The sequence below is a fragment of the Pezoporus wallicus genome, unplaced genomic scaffold (assembly GCF_028554395.1).
Source record: "Pezoporus wallicus isolate ANWC-B61680 ecotype Strahan unplaced genomic scaffold, APGP_CSIRO_Pwel_v1 contig_818, whole genome shotgun sequence".
NCBI classification, from domain to species: Eukaryota; Metazoa; Chordata; class Aves; order Psittaciformes; family Psittacidae; genus Pezoporus; species Pezoporus wallicus.
The window spans coordinates 9,703,320-9,725,782 of NW_026636248.1; the positions used below are offsets into that span (position 1 = coordinate 9,703,320).

A 22,463-nucleotide genomic window follows, 5' to 3' on the forward strand; every position below is an offset into this window, starting at 1 on the left:
TTTGTAATCCTTTGCATATTCTTACAAATAGGTTTTATTTCTTGTATTTCTTCAGTTTCTTGCTCATTTTAAACCATGGATTTTATGATATGCTTTGGACCTCATATGAATATTCGGTGCTATCAGCAGTGTTCATGCTGTACACCTGTAGTTCCTGATAGTTTTCAGCATATAGTGGATGTTAATTATGAAAATGTAAATAATGGTAAAGTCAGATTTTATCATATATCACTTATTAGCTATTAATAGGTATATGAAGTAATGGGGGGTTTTAAGTTGCAACAGTGTGCTTAGGTACTGTCCTATCTGTTTGAGCACGGCCTGGTTGGTTGCAGAGCAGCAAGGGCTTCAGCATCACTGAAGAGCTTCAGGAATTATAAATAATGAACACCTACCCCACCCACTACCTGTGCTCATTCTACTTAGTCTGTAAGTAGGAAGAGGAAAATAACTTCCTTGAGACCTTTCAAGGCTGATGAAGAATCAGTTTACTAATTTAACAAAATGTTGATTTTTTTTTAATTTTTTTTTTTAATCTATGTTTAAAAATATTGGTTTGTTTGCTCTGCCTCTTTCCACCAAAATAACTTTGGAAACATAACGTTTTAAATTTCATGATAAATGACATATCACATTAGAGCTAAGTGCTGTCTGCAATGGCTGAAATATCGAAAAGAATCAAAACATTATACTGGAGACAGGCCATCCTTAATAGCAACGTGATTACAGTTTTCATACTGTTTTTCCTCTCTGACAGCATTTCTTCAGCATACTTGGGATTATTCCATCTTCTTTCCCTTGAAGACACAGCGGGTATATAAGCATTAACTATTGTGTGTTTAGGCCCTTGGGCTGTGTTTCTTGTTTCCAGTGATGTTAAAAGGTACTTCTGAAAATCCAGTAGTCTAAAGTGACAACTCTAAAAAAGCAAATGTACAGTGAGCTGCTGCTAAACAAAATATGAGTAGGCATTTAGTTTTTCAAATTATGTCTGATCCCTAGAGGGCTGTGGAAGCCAGCCTGCAAATATTACTTATTTTAAGTTGAATCTAGGTTAGCAAGACATTTTTATTACTTTTATTTCACAAAACAGGGTCTATATGATTAAGATTGGCTCAAATAATTTGGTCCTACTTTGCTCAGTTAATATGTGAAAGTGAAAAATCTGGAAGTACGTACTGTATAGTAGCCTTTTATGACTTTGTTTTTTAAGTGTAAATAAAATGAAGTTCAGGATTGGTCTTCTGGGTATAGCACTTACAAGATTAAGGATAGATAAATGTGGAAAGGGAAGTTAATCTCCAAGATGGTTTTAAGAGATGAATTGTACTATGTAAATGTGTGCTAATTCTGTCTGTAGATATAATTATCATAACAGTTGCAAAAAAAAAAAAAAAAAATCATTCACTGGGATGGGGTTTGTGTTGGGATTTTTTGTTTGTTTGTTTTTTCCCCTAGCTATAAATCTTCTCAACCATTACTTCTTGTCATGTTCAGTAAATACGGATAATAGATTATCCCCTGTCTCTTTTACAGAAGACTTTCATATTTGAAAATTGTAACTTGTTCTGCCCTCTCACCTGCTTTTCTGTTTTGACCTAATGGCACTAGTTTTTTCACTTGTGGCAGGATAGTCACAACGACTCCTCTTTTACCCTGGCTTCTTCACACCTCTTTTAAGCTGTGGTGTTCAAAACCATATTTATTGTTTTAGCTAAGTCCTTCTGGTGTTGCCTGAGTAGAGAAGATATACTTTATTTCTCTTACAGGTAATAAACCTCTATATAAAACCTCCTTATAGTTTATTTTTTTGGGTCCAGATGATGCTGTTAATTCATATTCTGTGATCTGTATGCCTCACTAGCATTAAGATAGTTGACATTTACTGATTTTTCTCTGTCCACAAGGCATGATAATTATTCAATTTAGAAATTTAGAAAGATTTAGAGTGGAATTGGAGTGGAAAATATATTTTTAAATAAGAGAATGAATAATTATTCTGAAATTGCTTCAGCCAGTTCATGTTTTTTACTAGTAGTAAAAAACTAGTAAATACATTAGTAAATTTATTAGGCCCCAGTGCTTTAAAAACCTGTAACTTGCAGTGCAAAGTATGTGGTCTTGAAGCAAGCCTGATTCCTATGCTGAGGTGGTTTTATTTTATCAACACATGAGCACGCCAATACTGGGTTGCTGGGTTTTCTAAATGTCTTGCCACTGAACAAAGGCCCCATATCTTAACTGAGTTGCCTTCTCACAGCTGCACACCTTATCCAGTGTCTTTCCATCCCCTTCAGGTGTTCACATCACTTCCCACCAATGAATTGTTTATGGATTTCTCTGATGTCTTATGGATCTTAGTTGCAGAACTTGCTTGTTACACAGCTAAAAGGATTGCAAAGACTGGCCATTCTCATTGATGTTCTTCAAGTAATCTTTATCCTGACTTTTTCCTGTTTGATGTTGAGATCATAACATCTTGTTGCCAATATTAATTGTACTAGCTACTTGCCCTAAATTTACTTTTAGGAGCAATGCTGCTCAAAATAGACACTGAATTCTCTAACTTTCATAATTTTACCCATAAAAGCACTATTTTTCCACTGATTATTGAACCAAAGGTTTTAGTCTTGGTCTGACAGAATTATTTCACCCTCGATGTGTCTGACTTCTCATTTTGTGCCACGACTGTCTATTTTACCCCTTTCTTTGCCTGCTATTCCTTTATATTTCTTTATATACTTATATTTAGCAATAAAATATATTTTATATTTTTTCCATGCTTGCTTCCCTATATTTTGAATGTAGTGACAGTGGCTTAGCCAAAGTCTGTTCTTTACTTTCCTATCCCACTTTTGCACTAGAACAGCTTTTGTTTGTGCTGTATAGTGTTTTTTCAAAATACTGCTCCATCCTTTGGTCTTCTGTCTTTCCTGCACATAATCTTCCAGTCCTGTGGCATACTTCACCAGCTCTAGATTATGTTTATGATTGGATTTTCAACTTTTAAAACAAAAGACTTCAAGATCTTCTCAGTTTGCTACTGCATTTTTTCCATTAATGTACAGATGTTAGAGATGTTTGATAGATGACTAATACAGCACCTTCTTCATCCTTTCTGACTTGCTGTCATGTGTTCTTTTTGTCCTCCTTCGCCTAAATTAGATATTTATGTTAGTATACCCATGTTTCGTCTTCCTTTATAATCCTTTTTTGCCAAGTTAGTAGTTAAATCTTCCTTATTTCCATTGAATTCCCATGAGAAAGAATTCATCTTTATGTAATAGCTCAATGAAAAATATCCCCTAAATTAGGAAGACAAAGCAGTCCAGGTGGCACCGTAAGTCACAAATTTATTTACAGAATATTATTCTATAGAACTGTTTCTTTCCTAATGAGAAGGTTCTCTAAAAGATTATGAATAAAACAAACTTGCTTATGAAAAGAGTAAGAGGTGGTTACAGAGGTTGATACTGGGAACAAAATTTGCATATCTTGTCATGGATGAGCCTTTGCAGCAGACTTCAGCAGTTTGCATAAATAGAGCTTTTGGGGGAGAAAATTTCCAAATTAATTGGGAAAAGTTGCAGAACAGGATTTGCCAAAACACTGAGGGAGGGAGGCTTTGAAGAGGCTGCTGTCCAGTTGCAGATCAGAAGAAGGGACACATGCGCAGCGCCTGTCAGGACAGAAGATGGAAATTACAGCAGCAGTGCTGCCGCTGTGATCTAAGCGATCTGTGATACGACTTCTTGCTGACCTCATTATCTGGTTGCGTATTAAAGTCTTACCTCCCAGGTTGCCAGAAGGGTTCAAAACTTTCAACAGTGTGAAAATTATGTTGTATCATATTCAGTGTATGGCCATATTTTTAAACAAGTATCTGTCTTCTAGAGCTGGTGTATTGATTGTGGTGACTTCTCCCCCCCTCACCTCCCCTTCATACAGCTGTCTTTCTGAAGAATTGCACTGAGTAATGTGATGAAGACATTGCAAATTGGAAGGTTTGTTCATAGTCACATAAAAATTTACACTTGAGTTCTTTGATCTTGACTCATGTAACAGCTATTACAGATGATATCTCTATTTTACTTTATAATAGTGTTTAAAGGAGAGGGAGGAAATCATTGCTTGACACTTTCTCAAAGTTTTGCTAATGTGTGCATCTATATTTTTTATAGCATCATAGTTCTGTGCTTCTCATCACTTTGAAAAAAATCCCCATAGTTTTAATCCCTATTCTCTAAATATGATAATATACACTTTAAATACATATGTCACATTGTACTCTGAGTGACACCAGTGAATATCTTCAGCACGTACACTTCAGTCACTGAAGTAGCTGGCTTTTTGCTGCTGAAACTGAGAAAAGATCCTTGACATTCTGGTAGTAACATAAATATAACACTTTCATTGACATTATATTCTTATTCTAGCCTGCCTTTCTCAAACAAGTGTTTGGAAAAGGACTAAAAGAAGCACAAGGGATAAAATGAAAATGTTAGGAAAAGAAGGTGTAGCTGTGAGTGTACCAATAAATGTTCACAATATAGGCTAGAGCAAGTAACTATGAATGACACTGGGTAAAAAAATACAAAAGTGAAGAGAAGGAGTCATAAGAAAAAAAGAGTTGATTTGATGTATTACTGTTTAATTTATGTGACCTTTACAACATGTTAAGAATCACTTTTACTTGCAGTTTGGAGTCACTGTTCTTTTGGACCATAATGAATGGATGTAGGACATCATGGAGCCTTTCTCCTGTGTTTGTCTAAACTTCCAAATTAAGCCCTAAACTTCTTATAAGAGCTTTCTTTCCTGTAAAAATGAAAATAGGAAGCTTTAAATGTTCAGCATTGCAGCTTACAACACTGACAGTAGTATTGGGTCCATGCATGTTTCTTGGCAGGTGCAACAAATAATATTTGTAGCAGTATGACAGAGATTCAACCTGACATAAGCCTTCCAAAAGTGAGAAGCTGGATGCTGTTAAATAAAAATATCAAGGCGCACTGGATAAAACAGTAGTTCTTTAGCTACTAGTTAGGTCATGGTATGCTTTTGATGGAAATGGATTTGCTTCCCCAGGAGTGATTTTATTGCAGATGGTCAATATTTCCTATATTATCACTTCCCAGAATATTTTTTTGCAGAAAGTATCTGAATATACTGTGTCTGTGTACTCTTCTATCTGTATCTTTGTGGATTTATTTCCTAGCCAGCTTTTAGATGGTAGTGTATTAGAAGATACAAGACTGAGATTTTCCTGATGACTTGCAACCCAAGAATGTTAAGGAAAGTCTATTACAAACAGTTCTGTGGTCTTCTACAGTGCTTCCCTCTTTGCAAGTGATTTACAGGAGTCTGTTGGTAAAAAAGAACAGGTTGTCTGGTTCTTGTTATCCTGAAAGATTTCTGAAAAACAAACCAAACCAACAAGCCCTGGATGGACATTGTGGGTTAACACTGGTAGGCAGCTAAGCACCACGCAGCTCTTCTGCAATCCCCTTGCAGTGAGCTGGGGGGAGTGAAAGGGAAGGATAAAAGTGAGAAAACTCCTAAAGACAGTTTAATAGGGAAAGAGAAAGTTGTGCTTACAAGCAAAGCAAAATAGAGTTCACTCACTCCCATCAGCAGGCAGGTGTTCAGCCATCCCCAGGAAAGCAGGGCTCCATCATATGTTTACAGTTACTCGAGAAGACAAACACCATAACTGAATGTCCCCCCTTCCTCCTCCTTTCCTTAGCTTTTGTTGCTGAGCACATCATCTGATGATACCCCTTTGGTCAGTTGGGGTCAGCTGTCCCAGCTGTGCCCCCTCCCAAATTCTTGTGCATCCCCCAGCATACTTGCTGAGGATGGGTGGTGTGAAAAACAGAAAGGCCTTAACTCTGTGTAAGCACTGCTCAACAAGGGCTAAAGCATCCCTGTGTTATCAAACCATTTTGGTTATAAATACAAAACCATATGAGCTACTGTGAAAAAAATTAACTCTATCCTAGGCAAAATCAGTACAATGATGAATTGAAACATTCTAGTTTATTATTGTTATGCATGAAGTTGGATTTATTTTTGCCATAGCTGAGTATTTTTAAGTATTAATTGCTTTATAGAAATCTTTTGTCTGCCATTAACTAAAGCTATTATTTTATAGTGTCAAAAAATTCTATGTAAAGTATCTTAGCTGTATGCCAGATATACCTATATGTATTCCACATATGCATAGTTGAAGGGGTTTGCCTTTAAATATGGGAGAGCTGTCAAATTCCAGCTATCATAACACCTTTGTTCAAGGCAGTTTTCTCAAGGAACTAGGTGGTATTTACATCATTATTTTTTCACTTATGAGGATAGGATGAGATGGAAGTCTGTTTATCACTGGGTAGACACTTTGTTTGAGCACACTGTTGACTCTTGGAATTAGAGAATTATTTTTCTGCAGTCTCCTCGTGATTACCTGTTTGTGATCTTTACAAAAGAGATTTCTCTTAACTTGCTTAAGTTAAGGTCTTTTAGACCTTTGGTAAATTTACAGAAGAATATTCTATAGAGAAAAATGTGCATACATTGCCTAAGACAGAATCACTCATTCAGAAATGATATTAAAATGTTGCATATGATACCGCACAAGGTAGGAATAAGCCCCTGTAAAAACAATTTAAAACTTTTTGTGGAAAAAAAATTGCTTTTTAGGATGTAAACTTTGATGATCAATACATCTTTAACCACTAATAATTTAAGTTTGAATAAAGAGACTGCTGTTTAAAAAAAAATAATAATTAAATTATTAGCTGTACATATAACAGCTTTGTTTCTTTCTGGAAAGATAATAAAATACAAAAAATCCAATAATCTAAATGTCTTGTATTTCTCTTGGACTATAATTATTCAGACAAATTAAATACAAAACAGAGTATTTTTCACGTAGAAGTATACTTTGACTTCTAATTGAATTGCAGTTATAATTAAATTATAAACAATTGGTTTCAAATTATAGTAGTAATTTATTAATCTCAGATTCAAAATAAAGATTGGAAAATCTTAAATTCTGCTTGCATTATAAAATCATTTCTTTACTTAGGTAAACCCACAGAATAAACAGTAGATCAGGTATATTGCTGTAAGAAATTGAGGTGTAATCCTACACCAAAATCTGTCAGAAAAATTATTGATTTTGTAGCTAACTGTATTTGTGGAAATACATAATTTTAATTATCTGTTGGTTTTACAAGGGAAGGAACTGGATAAACCTCTAATATATGAATCCATTTTCACTTTAACCCTGACAGTTACCTTGCTATTGTAATAAAGTAGGCTTAAATCGTCTTGCACCCTGTTTAGTTGTTTGCTTGCTAACTAATTGTTACAACATATGCAGTGTTTGTGAATTGTTTTCTGGCTCTTGTGGGTGCAGGTAGAGAATCATTTGGGTGAGATAAGGAGATTCATTGTCACTTTGGGTGTGATGTGGACAAGCAAGGACTCTATATAGTAGATTTGCTCTTCCAGATTTGCATTTTCAGTTTGGATTAAAGAGAGCTGTTAGGCAAAAATAATCTCACTGGAAGCAAGACAAAGGCTGTGGAGGGCTGGTCATTATTGGTTGAACAGTTAATATTAGTTGTACACACAGGTTTCAACAGCCATTTAGACTAAATCTGTGACTGTAGTGCTACAGAAAAAAAAAACCAAAACAAAACAAAAACCACAAACTAAAAAGAAGAAAACCCAGCAGGTTTACTTGAAACAGAATGTTGAATAGCATTAAGACTAAAATATAAATTTAAAAGCAAAACAAAGCCTTGAATATTTTCAGTTTTCTTTTTGTCTCCCTTCAGAACAGAAACTTTTCTACCTTTATATAGCAGGAATATTCATGCTTTGCTGAATACGTATCTCTGTGTCTGCAAAGTTTATGCATACACATATGCATACAGAAGTAGAAACAAAACAAACAAGAAACTGCACTCAAACTGAGTAACTTAAAACTTTATAAGCTGTCCATCACCACTCAGCGCCTGTGATAAAACTGTTACTGTCTGAAGAGCTCTACTTTTGTAATCCTGATTCCAAAACTTTTCATGAAATTGAGGTTCTCTCACAGAAGTCATCTGAGAAAGAAACCAGTGTAACACTAAAATCTGTCAAATAACATGTACTTCTCCACCTTTTTTTATCTTTACCTATTTACGTTATCCTAGTTCCTGATGATTTTAAAAAATAATTACACACTATTGCTTTGCTTATATGACTATATTTCTCCTTTTTTTTTTTTTTTTCTGGAAGGAGAATTTCTCCTTTCTTCTGAGCGAAAAGGATGAAAACTCACCAGCAAATGCTGGCTTTATATGATACAGTGATAGGTACTGCAGCTGCTGTATATTACCTGCTGATTGCCAAGTCACTATATTTCAGTATTCTAACTTAGAAGACTGCTTGGACAAAAAATGTTTTAAGAACAAAAAGAGAACATCTGTTACCAAAGTAATGCTCACCTTCCCATCATTGTTTTACAAACACTAAAAGCTCACAAAAGTAGAAATGTCTTTTCATTTTCTTAATTGTCTCCTGCAAAGAAATTGTGTATAGAATTTATCTGCAAATGATACTGAAACCTCATTCTTTTTACTACAGAATGTTATAAAATAAAGTTCATTTACTGTGGAGATGGTACTCTATGCCATTCTGACACACACACACACAAGCAAACAAAACCCAAACAAACTCAAACCTAAAAACCTAAAATTGGTAGGCAATGCAGGTCATATTCTGTTAGGTACAGTGAAACGGTTTAATACAGTATGTTGGGTGATTGTTTCAGAGCAGTACTAGTGGTCTTTGGGGAGAGGGAAAAGGAGGACATTTTTTTCTGTCAGATGGATCATGGACAGCCTGCTCAGGTGTCCACAAGTTTAGACCACTTAAGTTGTCAAGTCCCTAAATAGTACAGTGATGTTAGTCTGAAATTTATGGGCAACTGGACTTTAATGATTGTTACATGAAAAAAAAATAGGTCTTGCAAGTCTCACAATATGCTTTCAGAATGTGTTAGCACCTTGAAAATTACTGATGAAAGCATAATTTTATTGATTTTTGTGTGTGTGTGTGTGGTTCCTCGAAGTACTAATTGCTGCTGGGAGCAGAAGGCAGAAGCGGTGAGAGACTGCCAAAATGCAGATTAGCAACATCTATAATACAGTATTCTTCCTGGCTTTGTTTTTTCTTCCTCTGAGACATTCTTGAATGGCATGACTGCTGGGCAGCTGTCATTCTCTCTTACCTTTTATTGCATGTATGTATGTAAAAGACTACAGTGTTGAATAATTTCAGTGAGAGGAGCTGTGAGAGGTCCTGAGACTTGGTGATCAGAACAGTCTTCTGGAGAAGAATGGCCTCAGTTAACATCTCTGCTTGATTAGCTGCCATCTGTACTGAATTTGTGAATGATTTTTAAGTTAATGAAGTCACAATTTGGAGAGAAAATATGTTGGGGGGAAAGCCCCCTCCCCCCCTTTAAAAAAAGCCTCCTTCGCGGTATTAATTTTTTTTTTAATGGGATTATTGTGATGATATAGGACAAACCGAGAGAAAAGAAAGTTTAACATCACATCCATTGGGATAATAATTTCTTTTAAATTTTACCATGGGTCAGAGGTACCTTCTTACTTGCTACCTGATCCCTGTACTTGCAAATGTAATTAATCAGGAATATCTTCATGCTGTACACCATGAATGTTGCTACTTCATTACTTGCTGCTAAGCAAGATTTGAGGGTGGGAGACGAGATTAAGAAGTCAAGGGTCTTTTTTAACTCTCACTCTTCCTGACTGACAATATGTGCATTCATTCACGTATTCACAATGTGTTTATTCATTCTCCAGACACTGGGAACCATGTTTAGACCTTCAAAGTACAACTGCTCATGCACTAATCACAAATGTCTTCCTAAATTTGCCTTATATCACATCTCTTGAAGACAAAGCCTGCTCATGCTTACCCAAGCAACTTCACTCAATATTTCATCTGACACACAGGTTTCTTCATTTGGAGAAGCAAAGCAGATAGTTTTTGGTCACCTGTACATAGTAAACTTTTACTATTTCAGTGATATCAGTTTTCAGCAACTTCTTGCTGGAGAACAATGTCTCTCCTGTATGTTTCTATGGGCTCCTTATACATTTTATGATTCATTCTCCTATTATTTTTCAGTCCTCTGCATTTATGTTTTAACAGGTTACCAACTTCATCTTCTCATATATACCCTCAAAAACCTTAATGACAGCCAGAACCTTTTTAAAATTAATTTTATTCATATTTAAAGTAACATCTTCTTGGTCTGTACATCTTCTCTCACCTAATAGCATAGAGTAGTTTCCATAAAACATTGTTAGTCTTCCTACGGACTAAGGAAATTCTGCTTGTTATTCCATTTTCTAGTTGCTTATCAGTTCACACGCAATTATGTCAATGTTCTATTACTTGACTTATACAGCTACAATAATTTCATTGTATTTATAGCTCTTCAGAGCATACTTTATCCTAGAGGTAGGAGCAGCTTACTATTTTTCTTGTTTACCACATCCCCCCACTCACTGAGCAGCTGAATGATTTCACTTGGCTAATATAGTAAGTCCATTACTATTCACAGACTTGATGACCTCATCAAAGAAGATTGAAACAGGGTAAATAAGTACAGGAAACAGAATGGGAGCCTCTCAGAAGAGGAAGAATAAAAGACCACTCAGGCATTTCAAAAGATGCAGTTTGCCTCCTTGCCTGCCACATACTTGCTCTGCAATCTCAGATGACCACTTTGTCTTTGCTTGAGATTTGAATTCATACAGTCTAGAATAGCAGACTAGAATAATAGAATAATATTTTATTTTTGTATTCTTAGAGTAACAGGAAAGGGTATATTACTTCTCTGCATCTTGGGTGAAGCAGTAATGAATGCTACAATGACTGCCAGCATTGCTGTAATAGTAATGATCCAAGGACTTAACAGATGAAATACATCTTTTTTAATAAATCAAAATATTTTACTAGCCTGTTTGTTTGTATTTGGAAAAAAAATAAATCCTTTTAGGTATAGAGTCCCTTTTTTGTTGTTTTTATTTTTTCTATCTGAAATAGAAAAGATGGACTTACAGACTAAACAGAATTTGAGGACAATTTATCTAATTTTAATTAGAACCTGTCAATTACATGAACTCTGTAAAGAAAAACATATATACGTATTAATAGTTTTCACCAGTGAAATAGAGTGGTATGAAAAGGGTGCTGAAAGTAAAAAAATAAATAAATAAATAAAAGAAGAAAGATACTTACTTCTCAAAGGAAAGGAAGGGTTAGGTAGTTTATAACCTGCAGACATGCAGAGGTTGGAAGGAGAGAGAGATACACTATAAAGTGCAATAAAACCAGAAACTCATTTGAGTCCATTGTTTTTGGCTTCCAGCTGAGTTTTGAAGTTCTGATTCAGGTTTATCTTTGAAAGATATTTTATTGGTTCTCCTTGAAAATCAGGAGTGAAAGATAAGAGATGGAATGCCTGTTTTGAGAAAAAAATGAAAAAATGTCTCCTCTGGCAGCTGGATGTAGCCTTTCACCAATTATCTGTGCAAGTTCATTCCAGTTCAAGGCTGATTTCCACCCATGTATTTATCAGAAAAGCATACAGCTCAGTGTGTGAAATGTATTACATTATGAGAAAAAGCACTGTAAAATTTGGTGACCTATTTCTCCAGAGGAGTGTTCTTGTTGGGAAGAGTTCCTCTTAACATTATTGAGATGGGGAGTGCAAGTGTTCTACAGTAATTATTTTTTTACTGAAATAATAATTTTTTAGTATTTTTTTTGTCAAGCAGTGTTCTACATAGATGACATCTGGACAGGAAAAGCAGGCACTTCCTTACTGGCCTTCATCAAAAATTCAGTAACTGTCTACAGACTATCTCTGTAATAGTTCTGTATTATTAGTACTTTCTCAGATGCTGTGGTCAACATCAAAAAACCTGACCAGTAAAATACAGCATATAGAAAACTAGGAAACCAACATATACATCTCTGTATGAACAGCAACCTTAAAAGACAAGTCCAGAAAAGTTGCAGTATACAAACATATTCATAAATATCATCAGATTTCCGAAATCCACAAGTTTTTATCTGACTTTTCCAGCTAAGACTGGTAATCCAGTTGAATCTATTGCATTGGCCTCTCTTACCTTGAAGACTGAGGCAGTAATAGAGTTTATATAAGGCATAGGACTATAAAGCTATTGTGGGAGGCATTCAGAACAGTCTTGATTCAAGTGTGGAGTCCATAGTAACTTCATGCATAATTTCATTTATCTGATCAATGTGTCTACCTCTATGTTGTTAAACAGCAGTGCCACTGTATGTATAAAGGATGCTTACTAAGTGTGTGAAGAGCTCTCTGGGTGTCAGTATAATTACAGTGCTGGTTGAGTTTTACAGTACACAGAAGCATTCTTAAGAGAACATTTCCTTACTTCCAAAGTTTTGACCTGACCCATGTCCATCACCAGTTTATCATGCCCATATGCCATGCCTTGTAAGGGTGATGTGCTACTTCAAAGCAGGTTTCTCTTTCCAAACTAGTCAAGACCCAGCCTTTTCATTACTAAGATAGGCAAAATTATAGTTATTTTTTAATGATATGAATTGCAGGCATTTATACTTAAACATGGTGTAAAACTGATTTCGAAAAGATGTCAGCTTTAGCCTGCTGTATACTGTTTTAAAGCAAGTACCATTTGGGAAAAAGTAGGTTGTGATCTAATTAGCTCCTATCATCATGTCTCCTACATATGATGTAGGAGCATATCAGCATATCTCCTACAACTGATTGTTTCATGTTGTACAGACAATATCAAATTTTATATTGCCTGATTTTAATATGTGATATATTTCATCTTTTTTTACAGTGCACTGTAGATGGCATAATGTTAGGTAAAACAGGTTACAGATTACTATACACTGTATGTATATGTAGTATATTCTTAAGAGGTTTCTGATCCTGGTTTAACATTTAAAACAACTCATAAGAAAATTTATAAAGGGGGCTCTATAATTTTGACTCACTAATGGTGAAGAAATTATGATTTTGTTGTTGTTGTTGTTTTTATTTTGTCTTTTTTTCATAATTTCGTTATCATCCTGGCCCAACAAACTGCAGTCACCTCATAAAGGGACTTTTACTTTGCTGTAAATGAGTACAATAAAAAGAGCCATAGCAGCACTTTTTAATATGCTAAAATAATTATAAAGGCATTGAACACAAGGTGAAACTCCAAGCATTTTAAGAAATACTTATAGTTAAAAATTTCAAATGCATTGCAAATATACCTTCTTGTAATCTGAGGGTTTTTTTTTATGTCAAATATAGTATTTATGGTGACTATTAAACAGCATTTTTTCAATACTTATGCTTTTATTCTAATAAATGTAAGAGATACAATCGCATGCTTTAACAGACTTTCTTAATATATATCTCTCTTACATTTCAACTGTGAGTTTCCATGAGAAATGGTTGTTTCCATTTCTTCCTGTCTGATAAGAAAGGATGTAATCCTTCTACTGTCATCTACTTAGCAGGAATGTGACTATCCATGCTGCAGGCACAGGCACTAACACAAGTTTAAGGAGCCACTGTGTAGACATCAATGAACACTTTATTAAATTACACAGTTTTCTAAGCAGGCATGGTCTCTCAATGCCCCAGTTCTTTATGCCTTAGTGAACTGCCTCTGCTCTCTGAAGCTGTGAGGTTTCAGCCTCAGCTGAAGATAAAAACTCCTGATGAGATTATGGTGAGCTTTTAGATATTTGGCTCACTTCTGTGCTTATTCTGTTTCTCTAATAAGGCTTAGATTTTGCTGGCAGGTGAAATCATTGGATCGCAAAGACTAGGAGATTTAAAATTCCACCTGTCCTGAAGGAAAAGAATGTCTTTTTCTTAACTGTTCAGCATTATTCATTACAATTCACCCTGTTTGGGAAAACCCTGTAGTACAGGGAGGAAGAATATTAAGTCCCCAGGTCTAGAAATTCAATGATCTCTCTGTTTGGGCTCTTGGCAATATTGAGACAGAATTTGCTGATCTTTTCCAGGAATACCATGGTCTGTCAAAGATGGAAGGTAACGAATGAGAAAAACAAAATGTTGTGTTAACAAAATCTCTTTAGCATATGCTTTTGTGTCTAAATTAAAATGTTACAGTGATGCAGATTACTTTCTCTGATAAATCACTCTTCCCCTTCTATTTCATACTTCTTCAGAGAAGAAAACAACATTCTGAAACTTGTTTTTTTTTGCTGCTGCCCATCAGAACTGGTAACTGCCCTCCTCTCTACCATCACTTTCTTCTCCCCTTCCCCTAGCATGCTAAATATCAGAACAGTTGTTTGTTTGATTGTTTAATTGTGAGAGGTGTTTTGGGAGGCAGTTTTTGTTGTTGGTTGGTTTTGTTTTTTTTGTTAAACAAAGAAAGAAAAGTATAATCAAATACTAAAAGCTATTGTGGGATTTCTGTTGTTTTTTCAATAAATGAAGTAGAAAGCTACTTTATGAAAAAAACTAATAACAGAATATGGATGTTTTAGAAGGCTGCGTGGACATGGCTAAGCACAAAGGGGTTAATCATTTAGGATGGGGTACATGGGGTGAATTCAAGGTAGAGTAGGAAAGAGCTAAATTCACTATCTGGGAGAATGTAGCAGACAGTAGATGGAAGAAATGAAACTCCAAAAGCTTATAGAGGGAGACTCAGAGTAGGACAGACCTTATAAAATGGGGGAGGGAACTGTGTGGCTAGGACTGTATTATCTGTTGTGGAAAAGCATGCTATGCTGACTGGCAAGCAAGAGGATTTAAGTTGCTTTCAACCCACAATAGTAATCAGATTAAATCAGATAAATGGAAAAGGATGGGGTCGGGCTGATCTGTAATGAATAATAGATATTCATATATAGGAGAATAGAATGGCCACTGGTAACAGTGATACCAGACGTAGGAAAACCTAATGAGAGCAGCCAGACTGCAGTTTCTTCAGACAGCTCTTGCAAACCTTTAGTCACATCTCCCTTTGGCTGCTGACTACCACAGCAAATATATATGAAGTTTTTCTTAATGCATGACCTAAATCATCATTGTTGCGATTAAAGTCAGTTGCTTTAACTATCTATGGTGTGCATTGAAAATAATTTCTTATTTTCATCAGGGTTTCTGAAAAGTAGTCTTACCACTTTCTTCTTTTTTCTTCGTGTAGAGTAAGTAAGTAGATGTAGTTGTTCTTTCCTAAAAAATTGCAGGTTTTTTTCCTAAACATTTTGATGTTAGTCTAGTTTCTGATTATATACATGTTGGTACTGTGATGTTCAAACCTGGACAGAGGATTTGAAATGAGTGGAGAGGGAGGATTACTTCATAGTTCTTAAGAATAATATTCCTGCTCGCATATCTCTTCTCCCCCCCCCCCCCTTTTTTTTTAAAGATGAGTGACAAAGAAGTCCAACATATTGAGAATGTTCAGAACTATTATACTCTTATTCCTAAATTTTCTCCAGAGCTGTGCCTAGGTAGTTTATTCCTATGTTGAGCTACCTATTATGATCTTTTGACTTCTCTTTTTTTTTTAAATAATAACCTGTACATTTCACTTATTTTTTGGGAATACTTTGAATTTTAATTCTGGTGGTTTTGTAGTTGTTGCCTTTTCTCTGTTGTTTTGCTCACCCTTTCAATGCCCTGCTATGTCTTAAGACTGAGGAGATCAGTCTTCCTTAAGAAGGACAGGGAAGGGTTGTGATGAGGCATCTGGAAACCTTTATGGGAAGGAGGACAGTGTTCTCCACTGCAGGGGAGCTGGGAGGAGTGAGGTCTTAACCTTTTCTTTGTCCTCAGTTTAGTGTCTGATTGGGGTTATATTATGCATTTCTTTGGATATCACATTTATGAACTACCAGTGGAAGGTAGACTAAATCTTTTTCCACTTCAGAATCACTATAGTGCATATTAATTTGTTTTTGTAAAAACAATTAGGATGTATACTATATAAATATGCTTAAAAATAAGGCATAAAGTATGCTTCTATGTAATCTCACTGTTGCTGAAAATGTTACTTTTGTAGGAAAAGTTATAATTGGCAGTATTTCCTTTTCCTTTGTTCCTTTTTTACTCTGCTTGTTTTTCAGTCTTTTTCCCTGTGAACTATGAAAATAGTATGAAAAACTCTCATTTGAGTGAAGTAGCTTTGATGATTGTGAAATATGTTTTAGTATTACTAACTAAAATACATAATTCTTGAACTTAGTTGCTTGCTGGTTTTTGTTTTTTTTTTTTTCAGTTTAGCATCAAACTGTACATATGTAATTCAGATTCCTAAGTGGATCCAAGGTTGCAGGACTTCATAAAAAGGACCAAGTTCTAAAGTTCAAAGGTATAGATGACTACTTTGCAAATTCATGTTATAATTTAATAACTTAAAGCATGGTCACTGCAGTGTGTAAGTGTTCCACTGGAGGCTATGAAATAAGTGGCTTACAATTTACCAATTATCTCCTTAGTTCAGAACTAGGTAATTAAATTGTGAACAGCTTTAGACAACTTCATTGGGATATAATGTTTAAAGCAAGGGACATAGACCTATAATACAAGGAATGATGAGATCAGAATATCCATTAAGAATTTATAATTTGGAAGATCTCATTAGTTTGCTTCTGGTAGACACAAAAATCTTCATAAAAAGTAGTATTGTCTTTTTCTCTTAACAGATAATTTACATCTTTAAGTTACACTTACAGAGGGAAATATTTTTTAGTGTTTTCACTAACGGTCTTTTGCAGAGGTGTCTGTTTAAAGAACTTGTTCATCATACCGTGCTCTAAAGCATTATAACTTTATACCTGGTCTTGATAAAGAGATGACAAATAGGTCAAAAGAGCTAAATTAGCTGAGCTGGAGATTCTTCTCAGGCTTGTTGAAAACTCAGCTTTTCTGCACTTAGTTGCCTTCCTACTTCTATTTTTATTGTTAAATAGTTCTTATTATTTCAAAACCTAGCCAGATTGCTTAATTTCATTTACTACATCATAAACCAGGAGTCAGAGTTCTGATGAAATATAGAGGCACCTTACCAAGTTAACTCCTACAAGGAGGCAACCAAAATGGTAGGAATTGTGTCTTATGGCTAATGGCTGTAGACACTATGAAAGAGGCTCTGCAGCCTGTGGTAGCAGCTTTATGCTGGGATTGGAAAGGCACCAAAGTTTTGGAGAAATAGGGCAAAAAGAACAAAGTATGCTTGTGTTTTCCATTATAATAAAATTTAAGACTGTTCTCCTCATAAAATTCTGAATTAGTTTAACCTAATTTGTCATGAAGCATCTTCAGTTCCAAAAATATCTTTCTTTTGTGCAAACATAGCAAAAAGGACTGAAAGACAAGATTAGAGATGTAAATGGATAATAGCTCCCAACTGAAACAGAAATGGAGAAAACAGAAATGGCATTGCATAAATATCTTTCTTTAAACAAGCTTTTTCAAATGTTATACAATTAAAATTCAGTTCAAGTTTGACCAAGGTTAAATACAGAACAAAATTCATAAGTGGTAGCTATCCCAAGTAAAATTTTTTTACTGTTCAAATCTGTTCTTTGCAAGAGAGGAGCTTAATAAAATTTCTGAAGTAAAAAATTAAATGTATACAAGCATTTGACTTTTTTCTTACTTTATTTATTTACTTTAGATTTAGTTTGCTGACCTCCAAAAGAAGCTATACATTAATGTAGAAAGACAGACAAAAAGAGGAAATAGTTTATGAAAGAAAGACCTCCTCATGAAGCAACCAGTAAATGGAAGTCTGAGGAGAAGTACATCAGTTAGAGGTGCTCATGGCCCATCTTAGATGTCAGTTAAATCTCATGTGTTTCAAATGGTATGAATATGATTTCAAATTACTATAGGGGTTGCATGACTGAGTAAGTAAAATGTATTTTCCAAGTTTTGCAAAAATGACATTTGAAATCACATGAATACAGTTGCGGATGCAATAAAACGTTTTCTTCTAAGTTCTAAGAGATACACAAGTGATTAAGATGTGGAAAGGGAGAATGGCCTAATTGTTCTAAAATTGTTAGCTGAAAGATAATGTTGTAATGATAAATAGCTTCAGTGATGATTGATCCATTTCCTCCATACTAGAGATTGAGCCAAGAAAATTCAGTAAAAATTCCAAAACAAAACTCTATGTAAACTAGAGCCAAGTTGGGCACAGTATTCCTCTGTAGGAAGTTTAATATTATTTAGAAGGACAGAAATATGGAACATAGCACATATTTAATAGTTTTTAGAAAGCTTTAATTAAAAAAAAATATTGATTTTCTTTTTTTCTTTTCTATTGTGGGAAAAAATTGAGAAGTACTCTTTTGGAAGAAGTGGCAAGAGAAACTTGAAGAGAACAACTGGTGAAACAGTTTAATTTAAAACTATTTTACCTATTTAAAATTATTTCAGTTCTTAAAAAAAAAATCTTACTTGAAGCCAGCAAAAGTATTAGAATTCTGCTGAGTTCTCAGACCCTCTTCTAAGATAAGATTTTCACCAAAATTTAGACATTTTTTCTAATTAGTTTTCCAGGAAATTAAAATAAGAATAAATTTATCTTCCTCCATTGGCTGTTCCAGCTTTGGCAGGGTAGTACAGAACCAAATATTAAATGTGTTACAGAACCTGGACTTCTGCCTGTTTTCTGTAGTTAAATATTAAAAGGTTTCCTTCATCTAAGCCTCTTCAAACATTTCCATTATTCCAGTGCTTTTATTTATTTGATTGTTATTACTTGGGTCTGTTTTTTCCTTGCTTGCTATCTTATTTTTAGAGGTAAATGTTTTATTGCTTTCACGTAGATTACTATCAAAATCATTGCATTTAAAGCAGGAAGCTGAATTTCACCAGGATTCTCAACGGAGGGAAAAGACCTTAGTGGTATGCTTGCCAAGTGCATGTGCATTAGCTGCTTTTGTAACTTTAACAAATTTCATCCAATTTTTCATTCCACTGACCTAATTTAACATGAAGGAAATTCAATAACAACTCCTAATATTGAAACATTATTTCCCAAGAGGAATTTAACAACACTTCTACATCAAATAATAATATGTGAATAATGGAATATATATATGATAGCAATAAGAAAGTAGGGGAAAAAAAAAGACCACAAAGAAAATATATCTCCTTTTCAAAAACCCCTAAGTTTTACATCGCTCTACTCTGAAAAATCAAAAATATTTAAGGTGATAGTGAGCTATACATGATGTTATTGAAACCAGGGGACACATGGGATTGCTGTGTACAATGTTACTTATCTATCAAAATCAGAAAAGGAGAGAAAAAAACAACCCAAGCTTTTTACTACTTGAGTTTTGTGCCACATGTGGAAGAATATACCAGGAACTGCAACCACCATCCATTTATTTTGTTTTCTGTGGACATGGCAAAAAGAAAAAAAAATCCAAACAACTCTGATTAAAACTTGCAGAAACTACACCCCATTAACATGACAAATCATAGGTTTTTATTATTTACATCCCTGCCATACAGAACCAAAACATTACCAAACAATCTGGGACAGAAGTGAAGAGAGCTTGGCTAAATTTGTCTTGCTGAAATAACATCCCATGATTCTATCAGAAGGAAAAAAAAAAACGAAGACAAAGCAAAAAAAAAAAAAAAAGAAAGGTGGAGACAAAATAAAGATGAGTTAGGAGAGGCTTGCCTTTCCTCTGCAGTAGCATTTCCCAGAATGAGATTAATTTCAGTGTTATCCAAAATTAATTATTCAGGATACTTGCAAAAAAAGGCCTTCATTTTTTAAGCACTTCCTACATTTTAAGGCTAAGTTTGCATCACTCCATATTGCAAGATCATCTCAAGAACTCTAAAAATTTGCTTCTGGTCATGCTGTGTTTCTTCTGATGCATATGATGTTCTCTTTCACCATTTAAAATACCCTGAAGAGCTGGTGTTTTACCATTTCCCAATTTCTAAAACCACTTTGTGTTGGCTTTTCAGTTCTCTTGGTAGTAAGATTAATAAAACACTGGAATTAATGTAAATCAAGTCAGGTGGAAAACATCTGAAGCAAAGGGAGTGGTATTTAATGTGCAAGTTTCAGCAATATTAAATCCACAGTCTATATACAGAACACTCCTAGAAGTTTCTAAATTGAAAGTTTGTTATAGTTGGTCATCTCTTGGCACTCTTACTTTTTCTTAGGAAATGTTTTGGAAGCAACTACCTAACATATTCACAGTGTTCTCCCTACCTGGATAACTTTTATATTCCTAACCAGGTTGCTTTCTATGTCATAATGTTTTGTATCTGCAGGATACAGCAGCAGGGATGTTGGACACTGGGGAGTGAATGCATTTCAGCTTACATTGTCTCTTCTCTGTTTACATTCAGGAGTTGATTACCTTATACAGTTCAGAAATGAGTTGCTGGAAACTGCTTGGCTGCATCAGCAACTAGAGACATCAAAAGGGAAGTCCAGAAAACAAAACTGTAGACTTCATTGCTGACCAGCTTGAAGAACTTCAGCAGTGGAGAACTATGACAATACAGCAAGTCCTACTACTTCTGCTGCTCTGGATGTGGCTGCCGCATCCCTGCCATACAGAAATGCTGTTCAGAAGGACTCCTGATCTCAGACCTAAAAGCTTTGGAGGACGTGTATCAGGGAATGATGGAAAAACAATTCACCGCCAGAAGCGAGGCTGGATGTGGAACCAATTTTTTCTTTTAGAGGAATACACAGGATCTGATTATCAGTATGTAGGCAAGGTAGGTTTCTCATTCAGATTTCTGTATAATTGTCAGGTTTACCTAATCTTTCTAGAGAACTACCATTTCTGTGTTTTATTCTAATGCATAAGAAGCAAATTTCCAGACAATATATATATATATTTTGCTTGTTGTACTACAATCACTAAATTAATATTGTTAGTTAAATTTACTCTGAAATATTTGAATTAAATCAATGAAGGCTACAAAAAATGCTCCAGTCCCTTAATCAACTCAGTGGCCTTTTGCTGGACTCAGAGTTGGACACAGAACTCCGGATGTGTCTAACCAGGGCAGAGCAGAGAGGAAGGAGCATCTCTCTTGATCTCCCGGTGAAGCTCTTCCTAATGGAGCCCCGGGTGCTGTTGACCTTATTTGCTGCAAGTGCAAATTGCTGATTCATGCTTGCTGTCTACAAGGACCCCAAGGTTCTTCTATAAAACTGTTTTCCATCCATTTGGGCCCCAGCACATACTGGTGCATGGGATATGTTATGTTAAGTTTATATTACTATATTATAAAATCACAGAACAGTTAGGGTTGGAAAGGACCTTAAATATCATCTAGTTCCAGCCCCCCTGCCATGGGCAAGAGACATCTTCCACTAGACTGTGTTGCTCACAAGCCCCAGTCAACCTGGCTTTCAACACTTCCAGGGATGGGGCATCCAGAACTTCTCTGGGCAACCTGTTCCAGTGCCTCACCACCCTCAAAGTAATTTCTTCTAGAAATGGTTATTTCTTCTAGAATTTCTTCCTAATATCTAATCTAAATCCATCTTCTTTCAGTTTAAAACCATTCCTCTTGTCCTATCTCTACATGCCCTTGTGAAGTCCCTCTCCAGATTTCTTGTAGGTCCCCTATAGGTACTGGAAGGCTGCTATAAGGTCTTCCCTGAGCCATCTAGTCTTCAGGCTGAACAAGCCCAGCTCTCTCAACCTGTTTTCACAGGAAGGTTCTCCAGCCCTCTGATCATCTATGTGGCCCTCCTGTGGACTTTGTTGAGCAGGCCCACATCTCTCTTGTGTAGATTGCCCCAGAGTTGAACACAGTACTCCAGGTGGGGTCTCACCAGAGCAGAGCAGAGGGGGAGAATCACCTCCCTCGACTTAATGGGCCATGATCCTTTTGATGCAGCCCAGCAACTGTATTTCTTGAAAGGACTAAGAATGTTGTGGGGATTGAGAAAGGAAATGCATGTTAAAATTTATGAGATTTAAGTATTGAGTAAAAATTGAAGAGTGCAAGCTTATGAAGGTGTAAACTTCCTTTTTGTTTCCAGTTTTTATTTGTTGCTTTATCTGTAATTTTAGCACCATCGTTTGAATGATACAATCATTTCCAAAGTGTTGCAAATAAACCTTATATTTATTTCATACACTTAGCAATTGTAAAGTCATGCCTCCCAGGTGTTCCACTGTATCTAGGCTAGATTGGTAGCTTATGAAAATTGACCTTGCCTATAAAATGAGATGTGTCACTGTACCAAAACACTAAGTTATTGCATTTGGAAGTGTATTGCTCCCACAAGTCTCAGGAAATAAATAATTCTGCAGGGCACCCTGAAATTCAAGTAACTTAAGCTCCTTTAAAAACCTGC

The 22,463-nt window shown here is 35.3% G+C and overlaps 1 protein-coding gene across 3 annotated transcripts in view; it reads left to right on the forward strand.

The window, feature by feature from the left end:
* Positions 1–22,463, forward strand: part of CDH10 (cadherin 10) — a 93,134-nt gene that overhangs the window by 17,708 nt on the left and 52,963 nt on the right. For 2 of the 3 annotated variants that reach the window (XM_057399427.1, XM_057399426.1), the window contains exon 2: positions 20,486–20,863. In XM_057399427.1, the coding sequence (XP_057255410.1) occupies positions 20,633–20,863 (231 nt within the window). In that variant the 5' untranslated portion in view covers positions 20,486–20,632. Of the gene's footprint in view, positions 1–16,374; positions 16,461–20,485; positions 20,864–22,463 lie in introns of those variants that run through there. The other variant, XM_057399428.1, reaches the window with a different exon arrangement.